Source organism: Calonectris borealis, chromosome 9, assembly GCF_964195595.1.
Source record: "Calonectris borealis chromosome 9, bCalBor7.hap1.2, whole genome shotgun sequence".
Classification (NCBI taxonomy): Eukaryota; Metazoa; Chordata; class Aves; order Procellariiformes; family Procellariidae; genus Calonectris; species Calonectris borealis.
Genome location: NC_134320.1, coordinates 5,846,821 through 5,866,104, shown reverse-complemented (window position 1 = coordinate 5,866,104; position 19,284 = coordinate 5,846,821). Strand labels below are relative to the sequence as shown.

General features: G+C 39.1%; 1 protein-coding gene across 1 annotated transcript in view; it reads left to right on the top strand.

Moving 5' to 3' along the window:
• LOC142085779 (glypican-5-like) overlaps nt 1-19,284 on the top strand; it is a 392,228-nt gene that overhangs the window by 119,410 nt on the left and 253,534 nt on the right. The window contains exons 4-5 of the mRNA XM_075158095.1: nt 12,526-12,653; nt 17,378-17,437. Of these exons, the coding sequence (XP_075014196.1) occupies nt 12,526-12,653; nt 17,378-17,437 (188 nt within the window). The remainder of the gene's footprint in view (nt 1-12,525; nt 12,654-17,377; nt 17,438-19,284) is intronic.

Below are 19,284 nucleotides of genomic sequence, written 5' to 3'. Positions count from 1 at the left end.
CATCTAGTCCAATCCCCCTGCTCAAACAGGATCACCTGATGCCTAGAGCTGGGCATAGTATTCCAGGTGTGGCCTTGCCAGTGCTGAATAGAAGGGAAGATCACCACTCGTCCTAATGTAGTCCAGTATACCATTAGCCTTTGCCCCTAGGGCATGTTGCTGGCTCAATTAAAATTTTCTCACACCCCATCCTGTGCCCTTTTGGGACACCTGTTCCATGCAAATTCAGGTTCCGTGCTGAGAATCCCTATTTTCTGTCAGCTTTCTGCATACACTCAGTGGGCTTTAAAGCTCCACACATGTTCACTGTGCTGCTTTTCATGTGATATCATATGTAATGTGCTGCCTTACTGATGGTTGATAAAGCATGATTGATTTCTGACAGCATTGCTAACACTAATTCAGCATGTTGTCAGAGCTGGTAACTCCTATCTAGTCAGTTACCGGCAAAAGGTGATTAGTTTTTGTTAAATGGACACAGTCCCAGTTTATGGAACTGTGTAACTTGCTGTTGACTACATCTGATGTCCCTGCTCGAGTTTGTCAATTTTTAAGTGAGTAAGAGTTAACATTGTAAAAGGAGACTTATTTTGGATTGTGATGTGTTTTTAAAAGTCAAAATGTTAAGTTTTCACTACCCTCCAGCTCGAAAACGTCCTATCCGATTTCCTTCGTATTTTCTAGGATTATTTCTCTGAGATTTTATACAAAGTCTGAGAAATTTCAAACCAAAAGAAAGGCTATTTTTTGTTTGCTTTTGTTGCAGAACTTCATCAGAAATGGGTCAGACAAGTACATGAATGGATTTCAGAAATTTCAGTGTGCCATCAGTGAGGAAATGGTTTCTAGAGTAAGAAATAATGGCAAGACTTCATGGCTAGATACAACAGTTTAAAGTGGATCCTTCTGTTGCTTTTGTATTAACAAAGCATGGATCAGAAATGAAGTTTGGAATGAAACAGGTCTGACAACCATAAATGAAGAGTTACGGTCTTGGATCTGTTATAAGCATCTTTTATTCCTTGTTTTCAGCTCTGTGTTCCTACTGTTCCTCTTTCCTAACACCAAATTGCCATAATGGTACCATTCCACCACTCTAAGCATACACAAAATAGTTCTGCAGAGAGCAGGCAGTTTAAGATGGTGCTTTCTTGAAACTGTTTCCTTTATTTATCAATTGGCCCTTTACTCTTAAGTTGAAAACAGGATGCATATACTAGTAAATAAATTGTGCTTAATATCTTGCGAGAAAGATCTCTGTCTTTATGAAATTTAAAGTCTGATCTGCAGTTTAGACTTAAACTTGAAGATTTAGTATCTAGTTTCAACTACAGAAATGCTCAGTATCTAGTTTCAACTACAGAAATGCTCAGTAAAATGATGTTAATGGTTTAATAGTCCTAAATAGACCCGCATTAATCAATCATGGTAGTAAATCCTCAAAGCATCCTTCCTTTCACCAAGTATACAAGGTCTGAGTCTGCCTGCCACACGTTTAGAAACCAAAAGCCTGTTGATGCCAGTGAGGCCTGTCCCAATGGATGTGATGATTCGGGCCCCCAGGAGAAGCTAGGGTTTTGCACTCTTGCAGGGTCCCAGTCCTTTTTGATGGTAAAAATAACATCTGCCTGAGGTCCTAAGGTAAAGGGAAAACCAGCTATTTTAGTACCCGCTATAAGCAACACATCACTACTGCATTAGAAGTGATTTCTTTAGGAGACAGGAGAGAAGTCTTAGAATTTGCTTATAAATGTGATGTACTTGTCTCAACGTGAAAAATGTCTTCTAAATATTTTAAACAAGGGCGGCTGCTGCTCTCCCTGATAATTGTGCTACATACTGTTGCTACAGGTCTTGAATAATTACTCAGGTCTTCAGTGTCATCTAAAATTATTTATTTGTGTTCAGAAAAAAAAGACACGAGAAAACATGTTGATTTTGACAGCAACTATCAGCAAATCATAATTGAAATGATGTATCTCGTGAAAAAAGAATAATTGAATGTGTTTACCTGTCTTCTTTAATTATTATATTCCTTTTATATACAAAATGGAAGGTCATTCTGACCTTCTTTGGAGGTCTTGGCATTGTTATTGACATCTTTATTTAGTGATTGCATAAACTTAGAGCATTATTTCAGCTAATATGACAATGTGAAAGTATAATGATCTTCTGACTTTCTACATATTTTTGTTAGGTCACTTTCATAATGTCTTTTGGAAGAGAAGGCACAAGCATTTTGCCTATCCAACTAAATACTTGTAGTAATGATGAACAGAAAAAAAAATCTTAGAAGGATTTAAAAATTTTGCTGAAAATTGGTGTTTTCCTGCTCTCGATTACCATTTTTGGCAAATGTTTTCAGGGTGGGTATATCAATGCTCTTAAATATATAGGATATGCATGACCCTTCTTGCGTCTTGAAATCTGGATCACATTTGCAGCATTAGCCAGCCCTAATTAGGGATGCTCTCTTCCATGTAAATATCCCCCTGAACGTGCTCAGATGTCAGTTTAAAGTAACAGAAGCAGTTTTTCTCAAAGAGATTTAGAGTAAACAATTTTACTTAGGGAATATTCCCTCCATCTATTTTCCTGAAACTTGGTTCTTAGGATATAACTACCTGCAGAGAAAGGGGAGATTGTGACCAGGAGCTGTTAAGCCTGTGAGCCTGAGGTCCCTTCTCTTCTCTGAGGACATTCTGCCTGTCTTTTCACCACTCTGGGGCTTGTCTCCCCAGCTCATGGAACCCTGCTTTCAAGCACTCTGCAGAGGAGGAGGGACTCACACAGAATATACAGTGGCTTTGAGAAGCATTTCAAATTATCTGAGAGCCTGTAGTACAAACAGTTATGTAGTTTACTTGCATAATTAGATATCTAATTAATGTAATATTTTACAGACACCGAATCAGTGTAAGTCATGGAGTAAGTAAAAATGAATCTTGTTGTGTGTTACTGCTCATTGCTATCTTTTGGATATACTGCACAATGCCAGCCACATGAAAACTAGTAAGAAACAGTTCTGTTTGCATTATAGAAAGACTGGAGACAAAACACTTCAGTTGAAAGTGTTTAGAATGAATATACCCAATATACCAAAAGGCCTGTGAGGATCATTGTTCTGGTTGTATGCACCTGTGCCTAAATACCTGAGTGGTGATGCCCACCTACGAAAGTGTGTTAAACTGAAAAATGAAGCTGAATTGCATGCTCAGAGAATTATGTGACTAAGTTATCCATGGATCAGATCTGGCTCAGGTTTCTAGTAATTCATTACAAATTTTTATTTGTTCATATATGAAGAACAAGTGTTTGCAGTCAACTTGGCCAGTTACACAAAATCATTCCTGCAATTCTGTTGCAATTATGATTGCAATAACTATGTATAGAGGAACATGAGACTCCAGCTGGAAGACCCAGTTGTCTTTGGCAATACCAAAAGGAGATGCTGTTCAGGGAGAAGCACTTCCTCTTTCAGTAGCCTCCCCTTCATGTTGATTCATTTTGTCACTGGGCCATCTTGTGAATTCTGCTGCCAGGCAGCTGAAACTCGCTAAAACCAGTGGGACTGACCGTGTTGGGGTGGTGATCAAACTAGCTGCATTTAGTGAGAAGAGTCCCAATCTTGTCTCGGAGAGCTCCTGGGCATCATCAAGAAGTAAGGTCCAGATCAACATTGCTAAAGGTAACTTGAGGAAAAAAAAAGGCTTATTTATAGCTCCTTATGTGACTATCTTCTAATCTGACTTAAAGCGAATTGAAGAGTGACATGCTCGTTTTTTGACTCAAGATATCTAGGGAGGTACCTGAGTCTAAGGAAAGATGTTCTTTTGCCTGTGCCAACTGGTGACCTACCTGAATCATGGGTACGATCCCTTCTGCTTGTCAGTCCCCTGCTGCTAGAGGTTGCCAGCCCTCATTGCAGTCAGTGATGGAGCGCTCTCTAACTGGGTCAGCTCAAAATGAGCCTTATTAGCTCAGCTGAACCCTGATACTGACACTTGGCTGCTTCGACTGCAGAGGACTAAGGAATATCACTGTTGGGTCCTGCCAGCAGAGGTGGGGTGGTGCCAGCCCTTGCTGCTGAGGAGGGGACAGCAGCAGGCGCTGGGGCCAGTTGGAGATGGTGGTGGTACCACCTTTGCACTGGGAACCAGTCTGTGCTAGGGACTTCTATATGCAGCGATAACTGCAGCAGTTTAGTGTTTAGTCTGTACAACACTTGCATAGTAGGGAAGCCCTACTATGAGTGTGTAAGGATATGAGTGTGTTTTCCTTTTTTCATGTGTGTATATGTATGTGTGTGTGTTTGTAAGATGTATGATCTTTCTTCGCTACTTTTTGTAATTGGTTATTGAACCTTTGAAGAACAAACCATGTTTTTCTTAGTTATATTTTAAGCTTGCAGTGATAAAAGAAATTCCAGTAATATTTTGGTAATTGCTTTCACTTAAGAATGGGAATAAATAATAAACACATAACATGCAGTACTATTTTGATATACTGTAATTAATTTGAAAAGTGATAAAAGGGAAATTTGAATAAAATCTTTTAATTGATTTTCTTCTTGTGTTATCTTTAATGTTACCTAATTTTTCTGAGAGCTTTTGAAGTGATTCACTTGGATTGATTCCCAATGGAATTTTCCTTCCATACTAGATTATTGTAATTAATTATAAAATTGAGCTTAACCTTTCTACGTTGTCAATATCTAAGGACAAATGTCACAGCTAACAAAGGCTGACTGTCAGGAAAGATTAGTACTGGATCTTGGGGGTATTGTGGGGGAGGAGGGGAGCTGTCATTACCTCTCAGGTGCTGTTAGTATTTTGTTTTGGCTTTATAAATGATTACCCCTTCTCTTCTCAGCTGGGTAAATATATATACAATTTGAAGAAAAATGTTTTAAAAGCTTCTAACAAAATAGATAAAGTTATTGACCTATGTGTGCTTAAAAGATTTTACACACAGAGATGAAGTGTGGATAGTTTGCTATCCTGACTAGTGTATGCAATTTTAAAAGCCAGTGAGAACAGAAAACTATCCCAGTGAACAAAACCTGTGTGTATGCATTCAGATGCAGGCTTTATGGCATGCCCAGCTGCTTGGCTCAGTACAGATTATCTAACCACTCTTTCTTAAGGTTGTTGTAGAATAACGCCCCAAGTTCTTGTTACTCATCATTTGCATTTTTAATTTGGGAGAAGGCCTTGTAGAATTTGATTTATTTCAGTAGCTGCTGCAGAATTTGACCATTGTGTGTGCCCAGTGTTGATGCCTGAAAGGAAGTCTCTTCTACTGCAGACAGAGCCTACAAAAGACAACAATGTGGATTCACACAAGCACAAAACCTCCTAACACAGCACTTACTTTTCGCTTTTCAAGAACCAATTTCAGGGTTGTTTGCAGAATACTACTGCTACTCCACTTTTGCTGAACACTCATCTTTCTCAATATATCTAGTAGCCTGGAAACTTGACCTTCTTAGTTAAAAAGGAAGAACGATGAATTGTTGAATAGATGAACAGAGTCTTTAAGTAACACTTTTTATAAGGGCATCCAGGAGTACTGCTTGGCCTTCTAATACCTCAGGTTGGACCATTAGAAATATGTAAGAGGAAGTTGATTGCAGCCGTGTAAATTATTCTCCTATAAATTCTATACGCTTGAAACCTGCCCCTTTTTGACTTGATGCTTGTGTGAGTTCACATCCTATGCAATATTGAAAATCCCTATGACTAATTCATTCTACTTCTCCCCATACACCCTTATATGTATACCTGTAAAATGGCAATGCATTTCTGAGTTTTTGGAATGGGTTGCTTGGGACCGCATACGTGCTACTAGTCCAACTCCCTAGCTGGTTGAATTTACCATGCAGTTACGGAGGTCCTCTGAGATCTTTTTGGCTACTGCTCGTTAAAGAAGAGGCAATAACCAGGAAGACATTACAGTTTGTGAACTTTTGTAAAGATACACGTTCTCCAGTCAAAAGACCTAGGAATCACTTCAGCTTTGCGATTTGCATCTGCCTGTTCTGTACTAGTGTGGCAGCTTCATTCCTGTTCTGGGCAAATGTTGCTCTAGCAACTCTGTTATATGGCTGAAGTATAACTTGTCTGTGGTTTTCTTTAATCCTTCCTTGACCTTGAAATGGCTGACTAAAGTTTATAGCCCATATTTTTAGCCAGGGAATTTATTAGAGCTTTCTGGATTTACTGATTTCAAGTTCTGGCTTTTTGAGACTCTAAATAACCCTTGCACAGTCTTTTCCCTTTTTGTATAGGGGATATAGTCCCCAGAGAAAAAGTGTGAGGGTCTTAAACTATAACTTGTTGTCAAACAACTCTGTAAGCTGACATCCAAATTTTTTACAGTTACCATTTCCGATCCTTTCTGAGACAGGAGGCACTTTCAATGTTAGCATCTGTGACAGACTTTCTCTTGCAGTTAGGGAGAAGCAAGAAGATATTCTCAGAGCTTGGTTGTTGAAGTGCCTCACCCTGTGCACTTGCACAGGGGGCAGAGTTTCCCTGGCCTTGGGTGCAGAACAGTAGCACACCAAAGCATGTAAGATCATTGAAATAGATGGGCTTAAGTTGCGGAACTGAAAGTGGATTTCAGCATCAATTAATCCATGTCAGTTGTGTTAAATAGTGTTCCATTACTTCTGCATCTTGCTAAGACAAGACTACTTTCCTCTTGATTTTTTTTTTTGTTTGAGAAAGATTGTGAGATATGCCTAAGAGTAACAGGAGCCCAGATGTTTCATAAAAATATCAGAATGATCTGTATCTCAATATCGTACTTGTCCTCATTTTTCAGGATATGCCTATAGTTTCTTCTTGTTTCCTTAGATTGTGAGCTCTTCCTTTCACAGGACTTTGTTGTTTATTTCTGGCACATTTGTATCTTGATTCCAAAACTGAACCTAGAAATATTATTGTAATTCAAATCACTTGATTAAAGCCGGGTATTTCCAGAGGCAGCAGAGAACACACAGAGCCTCATTTCTTATGGATTTAAATTCCATGGCTGGATTCTTTGATGTCTAAGTAAGTGTCAACTCTGACAGAAGGTTTTTCTGCCCCTGAGGAATTCATAATGCCACTCTCCTTGGTGGAATCTCTAGTATCTAGTAACGGTCAACTTCTCTATGTGCCACTTTTCGGAAGATTTCTAGGAAATTAATTTACATTAAACTGTCAAATAGATTCAAGATGAGAGAGAGGAAGAATGCTTCCCTCCCAAGTGAAGTACAACATATTCCTGTAGGAAAATGAACTCATAATCCCATAGTTTGTTTATGTATTGCTAAACTTTGCTACCAGCAAAATGCTGCATTTGTAATAGGTAACATATTCTATAAAGAGAGAATATTTAAAACAAGGCAAAATCAAAGGTTATTTGCTCCCTTCTCCAAATGACCTTTCTTATTCTCTCATCTATTGCCTCTTCATTGAGTGTAAGATTTTGTTCAATAAGCTATAGACAGTGGCAATGAGCAATAAGCCCTGGCTTACATTTTACCAAATATGATCCCACTCATCTTTTGAGCATTGGAAATGAGCATTTTGCAACAATACTATAGTAATAAGTGACAGCCACTCCAAAGGAGAGGGTTCTGTGTTTACATAATGAACTTCGGTTGATGGCTTGGTCAACAGAAAAAGACAAGCAAGATATCTGTTGGTGTCTTGTGCCGTTGGTAATCAAGTGACCTAAAGGAAATGAGATCTCATGGTGAACATGCAAGTCTGAAAATTCAAACCTGATTTCCCTGTAACTCAGTGTTTCTTGCTTTCCTCACTTCAAACTTGGCAGCTGGAACCAGCAGACTCCAGTTCTGATTTGAAATGCGTTTGTGGCACGTGTGGTGCAGGGTACAGCTGTGCTGACGCCTGCACAGCTAACATGGAGCCTGGGCTGAGGGGTGTAATTTGTCAGAGGTGTTCACCGAGATGCTGGGTTTTTGCAGAGCTGAATTGGGTTACAGATTGGGGCGGGGGGGGGGACGTGCAAAAAACTTCTGGAAAATGTGTCAGCGTTTTAATAATAACTCAAAGCCCAATCACTAGAAAAATCTTGTATTTTGAAATACTAAGCTTCCCATTACAAAATCAAAGAAAATTACTGTTCTGAACTACTGAAAAGGTCTCCTGCTTTAGAGAGATAAGATTCTCTTGGTATCCAGAAGGGCATGACATTTTTTCCTTGTTTGATTATATTAGGTATATTAAATATGACCTCAATGTTTAAGGTTGCTCAAGCTGCAAGAGTTCAAAAGATTTTGGATGAGATTTTTTCAATTTATTTTGTTAAGCCTCTGCAGTAATTGTAAATAGTCATTCTTTTAAAGAACAAATAGTAAGAGGTCAAATAATCCATATATATATATATGATTCTGTATTTTATTACAGAGGAAAGTTCACAGGAGAAGAAATGTGGCTATGGTTGTTAGAAAGATAAATATTTAAGAAGAATCATTGGTGTATAAGTAAAAAAGCTTTAATCCAAAGAAAAGTGTATAGAATTCTGAAACATTATTGATAATTCAAAAGATAATGAGGTATGAGGAATACTGGTTTTCAGCTATAGGTGTTCACTATTAGAAGGCAGACTTGATTAAATATCATCAAAGAGGCAAAGAGGAATGACCTTAGTGGTATTATAGTTAATAAGGGATTATTATAGTTAATACGGGATATCAGTTTATAATTTAAGATTGGCAGTCTTATTTTAAAAATCAAAGAAATAAATGAGCTTTCCTTTCTTTATGTTGATACCTGATTATTATGAGTACTAAAAATCAAATTTAGGGAAAAGAGCAATGGATTTTCTGTTTCTACTGATTTTTGTTAAAATTTATCACAGGTATTTCCAGTTCTTTGCAACTAATGTTTTGCAGTTCTCTTGCCTTTCACAATATTTGATATTTTTTGTTATTGTGTCAAATTCTAATGTCCAGTGTCAGTAGAGAAATGCTAGCTTCTATTTAAAAATAAATAAATAAAAAATCACTTAGTCTACACTTTCAGTTTAAGAGATAACTTGGAAGCAGTAAGTCACACATACAAGGAAATAAATCTTTAAAATCCCAGTCACCATTTTTAGTAGCGCTATTTTTCCTTTGGGTGGTGCGTCTTGACTCATGAGCTCTGAGTTAAACTGACAGTGTAGTTGTCTGGTGCCCTTAGGATGGGAGGGGAACCCTCCATGTTCTTACCGCTGTTAACAGACAGGTAATCTGTAGCAGTAGATTCCAGATGTTGCAGTTCCAGAAAACACTGCTTTTTGTTTTTTATGGCATGCCTCATACTTTTTAATTTACACAGCATTAACTCATTTTTCATAGATGTCCTAGCTGGAAGATTAAGATGGTTTTCTGTGCGTGAGTGTTCTCATTCTTGCCATCAACTCTGTGACTGCCAAAATGAGCTAGTAAAATTCAGCCTTTTCTCTTATTTTATTTTGCACAAAAATACACATTTCAGTGAGATGTCAAAGCTAGTCCACATGAAAAAAAAAAAAAATCTCCGGTTTCTGTTTAAGTCATCCAAGATCTGAAATAAATATGCCAAATAGGGATAACTCAAGAGCCATGGAGACGATCTCTTGGGAGGGAGCTTGGTCGTTGCATCCAAAGATGTAGGGTACTCCCAGTTTCATGGGCACAAGTTTTCAAACGACCTGTACACACCACGAGAGCAGTGGTGGGGTGAAATACTCCATCCTTGCTGCCCCAAAGAGGTTGGGAAGGAAGAACATCTGGTGATCCACGCTAACCTTGAAGAAACTTCATGCTGGAAGGGTGGGAAGAAAAGAGGGCTGACGAGCTGCCAGCCTGGCCCTGCTGGAACTGCCCAGGCCCCTGCAGCAGGGGTGGAACCAGCCTGGGGAGCTGGGTCTGGGCTGAGGGCTGTTGAGCTGAGCTGCACAAGGAGCACACTGAGTGCACACGGAGCGAGCTGTGGTCTGCCATGGGTCCCTGCTGTGACACTGGAGAAGTCAATTTGTGCCTCTGCACCAGTTTCCCATCGTTTTTTGTTCCTTTAAGCGTCAAACGCTGTTTGACAGGGACTGCCTCGCACTATTTTTTTTCTTCCCAGTAAAACGAAGTCTGGATCTCAGCTGAGACATTTAAGAGCTACAAGTAATATATCATTATTGTATCTTACATCTTGTTAATCTCACTTCAGATTAAAATGTCTGTGCAGTGGTTTAAATTATGGAGCATTGCTAGTGTTTCTTAGTTTATTAACTAGAAGAAAGGCACTAACAGGCCCGTATGACAAAAAAGTGTGAATGTGATTTGCCCTTTCATTTAACGAATTACTGTCTCTTTAATGGAGTAGAACTGGTTAAAATTTTCCACTGGGAAATATTTTTTCCTTAAAATAGTGTGGTTTTGTTTGATATGCAGGAAACTGTTATTACTGGTTAAAGAGAAAACCCCAAAGTTAAGGTTTGGCATAGAAAATACTGAAACTTTTGCAATTTAAAGAGTCATTTTATTTCTATGTTATCAAAAACACAAATCAAAACAAAGTGAGTATTTTCATTTAGATGCTTAAACTATTGATTCACAACAAAAGTGATGACTCTAAATCTCTTTGAAACTTCTCACAGGAAAAACAAAAAACCTGGAGTTCTTCATTGCTTATGTATATATGAGACCCACATTGCTTTTCCAAACGGTTCTGGTGTTAGTTGTTTAAAACTGTCTTAATTCCATAGTGACTAAATTTGAGGTGTGTGTAATTTGAAGACATGAACTTTTGTGACCTGATGTAATCTAAGATGGACTTTGCAGAACCTATGCTGGGAATTTGGGTCTGCATGCTATAGGAGACCTGGGAAACCTGGGGCACAGGAGAGAGCATCCTGTGCAGGAATGTGGTCCAGCTGTGTTATACTCTCTGTCCAGCTCCAAAGGGTTCAAAAGGCATTTTTGTTTTATATTTTCATTTGTATAGAGTGTTTTTTTTTCTTTTCAGAAGTTTAGAAGGAACTGAAATAGAATATTTTATTTCACAAAGTTGTGTTTTGAAGCAATGCTGTGCTAGTCCCTGGTGAGACCAGCACAATATACACAGTGCGTGGTGTTGAGGGAGGCATCTGGCTCCTGCTCTGACTGCTGGAGGTGTGTCAGGATTAATCTGGTACGTTCGCATTCAGTTGCTACAGTTTTAGGTTCTTCACAGCATATTATACTGGACCAGGCCGTAACTCATACAACTTAAGTTGATGTTAAGTGTCATGCCTATACAGCTTCCAACTCTTCACGTTCGATTGGCCTGTTTTTCAGGGGAACATATATTAGCTTTACACAGCAGTAGTTTTCCTGGAGGAAATGGGCTAAGATAGAGAAAATTGTCCTGTACTTGCACTGACATATACAGTGTAGTGGTGCAAAGGGGCAGAGAAAATTATTTGAAGTTGTCTGTGATCTGAAATACTCAGCAGATAGGCAGTTGTGACTCAGTAAGGGTTTTAAAGATGCAGTAAAATGCACAGACCAGCAAGAATCCATCTCACCTTTCACTGGTTATAATGGAAAACTGAAGAAGGGATACCAAATTCAGTGCTGTGCGGGATGATGGATTCTATGTGATTAAGGTCTGTGGTAGTATCATGCCCACGGTAGGATTTCCCTTGTCGTCTTTTTGTGTTTGCTTGAGGATTTAAGTGTAGGTGAAACCATTACATATTACTTATTTGTGGATTAGAAAGGGAAGAGGTTTGTCTTACTACCGTCACTTAAAGCTGTTACAGCAAATAAATGTGGCAGGATGCAGGAGCAGTGTCAGATCCACAATGCACAAAGGGTAAACATAAGCTTGCTTTCTCCTGGTCTTGTATTGAATCCCCTATGAGAGGCTTCAGGAAGGGCAACAAGGGCAAATGGCTGAGCAATGTTAGTGTTCCAAACCCAGGATCCGAGGCACTGATGATTCCCAGGGCTGGAAATTCTTTTTTCATTCTGTTTTGTCCAAGAAAAGACTCCATTGACAGTAATTTGTTGATGCTGACTTCTTTTGTTCATTTCCTTGTTTTAAGGGAACATGTCTAGTTAAAGGCTGGAAGACTCGGTTGTCTTCTGATTACACGCCCCTTCAAACACCAAATAGATTCTGCTTTCTATATACAGGGCAGATGTTCCACCAAAATCCGTGTACCTACAAACTGCAGGTATGTTTCTGAATAAAAGTTTAGTTTGGCAACACTTCCATCAGTCACTATTTCAGCCTGTTTCCAGGTGTGCTGTAGTCCAGGTATCCAGCGACAAATCCATGACTGTTGGCTTTCTGGTAGCAGTGCTCTTTGCACTGCCTCTTAATTTGGTCATTCTTATGCAGGGGACTAGTTTCCAGGTCCTGGAAAGAAGAATCCGTTCTTCCTCTCCCCCAGACACCTTCTCTTGCAGTAAACACTGACCACAAGGAACAAGCTGACCTTTCGGCAATTGTCAATCAGTTTCTCCATTCAAACCTGGTTTTCCTTTCCCTTCCTTTCATACAGGTTGATAAAGTGTGTGGACAGCCCAAACAAGAAGGGAACCTGTCATCAGACAATATAGTGCCAGTGAAGGAAGCGACTGAAATCCAGACATTCGTGATGGCTCATGCTAGTCTGAACAATAAAAGAAGGTAACCCTAAGCAACAGTTGCTTTGAAATAAACTGTCTGCCTCGTGATTTTTGTTAATGGTTCCTTGCACCATAGTGTTTAAGCCAGAGCCACAGTTCTGTCACCCTGTCTGTGTGCTCTCCAGCCGTTGCCATCACTGATAGTTACACAGATGTGTTTGTGGTATTACACTGCAGGTCTCTCCAAGAAAAGCTTTTTACGGGCCAGACTTGATGTCATTACATAGCACCAAGGTGTTCGTTATTTCCAGAAACTTTCAGTGAAAATGGTGAAAGCTTTTCCTCAACAAAGTCTGAGTAATTTCCACAGTTGAGTCTAAATTACTTAAAATACAGCTGCCCAGGACTTTAAGGACTTGAGCTTATCCAGGGGCAGAGGTGGGAAGGAGAAAGGGTTGAAAAGGAAAGATTCATTGCTCTGACACAAAGTCAGTCCCTCATTTCACAGGGCTGGGGAGGAGTAATAAGATCCCTTGCAATCTCCTTGATTTGTTACATAACAGAGCAAGAGCAGAAACATTTATGTTTAGGCTTGTTGTGTCCATCTTGGCTTCTGTTCTTCAGTTGCGTGCCAGTTGAGACACTAGGCAGCGGAATTACTGCCGCTGGCGTGAGTATCCCTGCTCCCAGATCTCCTAATCTTTCTTTCACTTTCCCTCGTGTAGTTCCTGGATTGGTTTTCTGTAAATTGTAAGTGGAGAGGGAAGGGTGTCTTTGCAATCCCACTCGTGATACGTGAGTAGATGTCAGAGCTAACTGACCATAAAATCACAATGACATATTTCTGGCTAACATGTTCTCTGTAACACCAGTATAAATCTGGAACAACTTCAGTGAAGCGAATGGAATCATGCTGGGCTTACGCCTCTATCTGAGAACAGTATCTAATCTGCCCAGGGAGTCCATGTGTATCTCTGTATGTTGGACAGGTGGATGACAGACAGCAATATTAAAATTTCCATAGCCTAGATTCTAAACAGTCTATTCTAAAATAGAAATTATCCATTTCTATTTTAATTCTCATCTAAGCTTGCATGAATGAAGCAAACACTACTTTAAAAGATAAAAGTAATAGCAGCAAGCTAAGTTTTTTGAGTGATAGCAGTATTTTTATCGTTTGTAATTTAAAACCAAACACAAGAGTTTGTCCTAGTGCTTGGAGCTAATCAATTTTTACCATGCAAATCAGAGAAAAGAGCATTAACAAAATTAGATTAATAAATTCAGCAGTAATAATCCAAAGAACAGTTGTAGTACAGTTAACGAAATATGCTTTTAGAAACACAGAGCTCTAGGTCATCTTCAGTATAACTCATTGATTTCACTGGGATTTATACACTGGCAATCAAAAAGGCAGAATTACCAACCTATTAACAGGTACCCTCTGAAACAGATGCAAATTGGTATCTTTAATGGCATGACAGCAGTTCTTTCTCACCTGAGGATCTGCTCTCTTCCTTTCCCAACCATCTAGAATTATTTAGATATTGAGCTTTTAAAATTTGAGACCTGTACATGGAAAAGAAAATATGCTAAAGCTAATCTACTGTAAATTAGACAGTTTCCCAAAATTGGTCTGTGCACGGAAAATTAATTTATCCAAAAAAATCTAAACTAAGGCCATCCTTACATAATTAGCATAAAACATTACTGAAATACAGTGTTGATAGGTATTGTGGAGAGCCCATGCACCAAAAATGAATGATGGAACCATAATTAGTAAGAAGTGGAGAATATTTTTAAATTTTCCGCAACTTGCTGTAAAACACATGGCGTGAAGCTTGTAGTTTGCTTTTTGGAAACGATTGTGAAACAGTAAATAGAGTGAAATGCACAGTGATTGGCTACATCACTGTGTTATTCATCATCTATCATTTAATCACATATGATATCAATAAAAAGCAATTTTAGGTAATAAAATTTTATAATGGATGAATGAAATCATTCCTGCAGTAGGTTGGGTAAAATGCTCTTAGAGTGACAGATAACTGCTACAGGGGATCTAGATTATGAAAGTAATTATGTGAATCTCTTTTGGTGCCATTCCTTCTGGCGATTTAAAAAATGAACAGCAATAACGTCAGCTGTCTGTCAGTTTAGGTACAAGATCACACAGGGAATTGGCCTGACTGAGTCTGTGTGTTGGTCTGTGCAGTAGACACCCCTCCAAATCATCTTTAATTCAAGGGGAATATGGAAGGTGACTCCTGCCTTTTAGAATAAGGAAAGAAAAAGAGAAGGAACGAGCCAGCACTCCCCAAGTAAACAGAAAAGCTGTGGCTCGTTCCCTTAATGTGTCAGAATATTCCCAAGCTCAAAGAGAACTACCAGTCTGGTTAGCACATCTGTAGGAGAAACCACAATAAAGCGGCCTCTCATGTCTTCTGTAGTACCTGATTAGAGATGCCCTTAAAAACCTAGTGCCAAACAGCTTGTACCTACATATGTATGTTTGCTCCAAAGGTATTACATCTTTGCAAAGCCAGTTGCAAAATCAAGCTCCTTTTCCAAAGAGTTTGAGAACCTCTGGTTTCAGCTGTTCAGTAGAGCTAAGGCTGCTCATGCAGTTGAAAAGTGGGACTGTTAAGATGGTGTCTCCTTGCCTGACTGGTCTTTCCTCCGGGTGTGTGTTTTTTGAGTCTGGCTGGAGGCAGTCCTTCTCACCCTCCGCTCTTCTGTACAGCGTGGTCCTGCATGGTCCCTGAAGTCACATAGCAACTAGATCCCCTTTTGTGGTTTTTGAATCCTTTTCTGCTCCCCTTACTCTCATGGATTCCTGGGGGATTTCCCATCTTTCTTTATTTTCCACTGCATTCCATTCCTGCATATTTTTTGTTATGCAACACTAAGTGTCAGAGACAATAGTGTAAGAAGCTGAAACTTGAATAAATGTTGCATGATCCTGTAGGAAACCTTTTTCTCTGATTAAGCTGAAAAGCACAGATTTGATTATTAAGTTGTGTGTTTTTTTTTTTTTGCATTACACAATCGTATTCAGGGATTAACTGAAACTGGCAGGATTGCTGCTGTAGTCATTTTTTAGTGTGGAGGTTACTATAACATGTAGTAGAGATGACAAGAAAATTGAAGCCATATGATGGTACAGGGAATGTACATGGCATGTACAGAATCTCAATCAGTAAATTGGAATGTTATTGCTGAGTTCAGCACAAAGTACTATTCTGGTCAGGGTCCAGACTTCTAGCAAAGTTGAATACCTGCCTTTTAGCATGTCTGCTGCATGTAATATTTCAATCCACGAAACATAGACTGGTTATGGGTCTGTATATAAAAATGTTATGTTTAACAAAGAACTATAACATGATATTAGGTCCCTAACTGGAGAATGCAGGCTTTGAAATGATATTTTGTTGGGATTTCTTTGTTATACTGTGAACTTACGGATCTTTCATACATCTTAAAGTAAACAATTTTGAGTTTCTTTGGGAATGTTTGAAATAGATGTCATCTGCTTTATTTAAAATTAACTATCTATTGGGTCAGGCATCACATGATTTTATTAAAATTTGAATATTAAAGTGCTAGTACAAAACATTATTAATGCCAGATGCAAATTAACTTACTGTGGAAACGAATCAAACATTTCTGACTGATTGGCCAAGGCAGAAGTTTCAGCAGGTCCAGATTTTCCCTGTTACAAATCCTCATTTCCTTTTTTGACTGGCTGTGTTGGAATCACTGCTTCAGTGATGGCAGGTGACATTCACCTGATGATCAGTGCAGGACCATCCACTCCTGTGGCCACCCCTGCCGTTAGCTCCCGGAAAGTACGATGTCAAAGCTGCCATCGTCTGGGTGTCCTCAGAGCTGCTGAAGGTGGTGCTTACTCTCTCGAGTAAGAGTTAACCGGATTGGCAAGTATCGTTGAACCTGTTTGCAGGCATGCGTTACTCCAGCTGTTGCCATTACTTTATATGTGAGTGTACACATGTAAGAAAGAGCAAAATGTGGTATCAAATCATTTAAGTGGAAAATTGTATCATGATGTTAATGTTCAGTACAATGTTTAATGTTAATTAAGGGACCTTGGGATATCAGTGCCACAAAATGCATTTGCACTAAATAACTACCAGGGTTATTTCTAGTTTTTCTTCTAATATGACCTTAGAGCCTGTCTCTCCTGTTTTGCAAAGTTGTGGTTTTTTTTTTTCCAGTGGTGCAATCTGACCAGAACTGAACAGCAAAAAATATCTGTATTCACAGTATTTATTAACAGACAGCAAATTGCTCATTGTACCAGAAAATGTATGCTACTCATTTGTATTCCCCTTCCCATGGTGCTCATTCTAAACTGTTTGCCATTGTTTTCTTGTATAGCCTCATATATTTACAGTTCTTCCATTTGGTATCAGTTAGAGTTAATTTAAGTACCACTGAATTTATTTTCAGCTCTTTGCTGTGTGTGCTGCATTTGTAATTGTGCTCTTATTTGAAAATGATTGGGAGAAACTCTCTCAGTTGTTTTTTTTTCAGTATTGCATTGACATTTTTAATTGCATCTATACTTTAGAAATCTCATGACAATTTTCCTCCTTATTTGTTTTCTTATATTATCCTATGCATGTGCTTGATGACCTTTCTTTCAAATAATTATTACTTTTCTCTTTTGTTTCTTATTTCTTTTCCTCATTTGCCTGAATTCCTGCTTCTCCCCTACTCCCCAACCTCTCCTGATTGGTGCTTATTCTCCCCGGCCTATTCCAGTTCTCTGCCTCTGAAAGCTTCAAAGAATGACAAATCAAGAAGTTTGAAAAAAATCTCTCGGTAAGAATGAAAACAAGGTGACATACTTTGTTGTCTCTACACTTAGCTCATCTCCGTTGTAAGCTGCGGTTTTAGCTGTATTCTAGGAATTGGCATACTTTTGATTGCTGCTTGTATACTGTAGGGCACTGGGAAACTGTACATTTTCTACCTAGTGTGTTTAGTTTTATACTGATGAGAAGTAAATATTTTCACTTGTTAAGATTAAGAGTTGGACACAGAATTCTGCCTTTGCCAAGATGCTACTTTGAAATGTCAGAGTCCCACTCCGCTGAAAATGCAAAGGAGTTTAATCCTTTTGGGGTGAGCTGAGTAAGACAAGCTTTAGACTCTTAAAAGGGTGCTCTTTTCGTCCTTCAAAGAAAACTCCATTTTAGAACCCGTAAAATCTTTAGCATCTGTGTCACCTTTCATAATTGAGGCTCTTAGGCTGTTCTATTAGGTAGGTGGCTTCCTGTCTGGACGTAGCTTTACTCTATAAATACTTAGAGCCCATATTCATAAGTTAGCAGTCAAGAGGTGGAACTACTGATAAGCCCCAAAATTCCTGCTTTTTTCTTTGCTTAAAATGACAGCTTTCCTGCATTGTAAGTTAGTTCCTTAGGACCACATGATGACTAATTTATCTTGAGCAGGATTTCATCACACATAAGATAAGTGGGATGGTTAAATGCTTTTGAGAAAACGTAAAGACAGCTGTGGGGAGAGATGACCACTGCCTAAACCTTGTAGGGATAGATACCCAGCAGTGGTCTTTGATATTGTTTAAAGCACCTGTTGCTCCCAAAAGAATAATAAATTCTGACTGGGTGTGTGCCAAGCTCCAAGCAGCCGTATCCCCAGGCACCTCTTCAGTGCAGTGTCCCCTTACAGCCGGCCTGGCAGCAACATTACAAACCGGAATGAGCCCTTTGGCCTTCCCAGTGGGGCTGTTGAAGGACTTCTGAGACAAGCAGATAGTTCCTTGATAGCTGCAGCTCAGTTTTTGTGGCCTGCATCTTGTTTGCAATATCTTTAACATCTTATACCAAACAGGAGCTTCTAAAGCTGTGGAGATAGGGTAATTTCTCATTCTGAAATACTCTCAATTGTGTGCTGAATTAACACTTACTTTGTTACTTTATTTTTATGGCTACCTCAGCCAGATAAGTATAAGTATATAAGTATAAGTATATATAATATAAGTATATATTATAAGTATAATCAGATTATAAAAGAGGCAGCAGTTTGCCTACAAGGCATTTTTCCATACACACATGATCAGAAATGGGCTGTTTGTAGTGGCCAGGGGTTTTGGTTATTCACCAAAGCAGCAGGCACTGCCTCCTCTTAACAGGTGTGAGGTGCCAAACATGATGGGAGAGAATCATAGAATCATAGAATTGTTCAGGTTGGAAAAGACCTTTAAGATCATCAAGTCCAACCATTAACCTAGCACTGCCAAGTCCACCACTAAGCCATGTCCCACATCTACACCTCAAGACCCTTTTAAATACCTCCAAGGATGGTGACTCAACCGCTTCCCTGGGCAGCCTGTTCCAAGGCTTGACAAATTTCTTTCTAATAAGAATGTGCCGTGGATAGTGATGATAGGGAGGAATTGGCCCCGCTACATCGCAAGGAGATGACTTTCTGTACTGTTATTGCACGTGTGGGGTACTTACAGCATATTTCAGGTTTTGTGATGGGATATTAGCTTTAGGAAGCCTTTTTCACCCAGGAGGTTGTTGACAGTGTTCTTAATTCATCTCACACATGTGCAGGAAATGGAGAAATACTCACTTCCAGTAACAGAGAAAAAGCCCGATCCTTTGATGATGATGTTTTCTCATGATTTTTTTTAATCT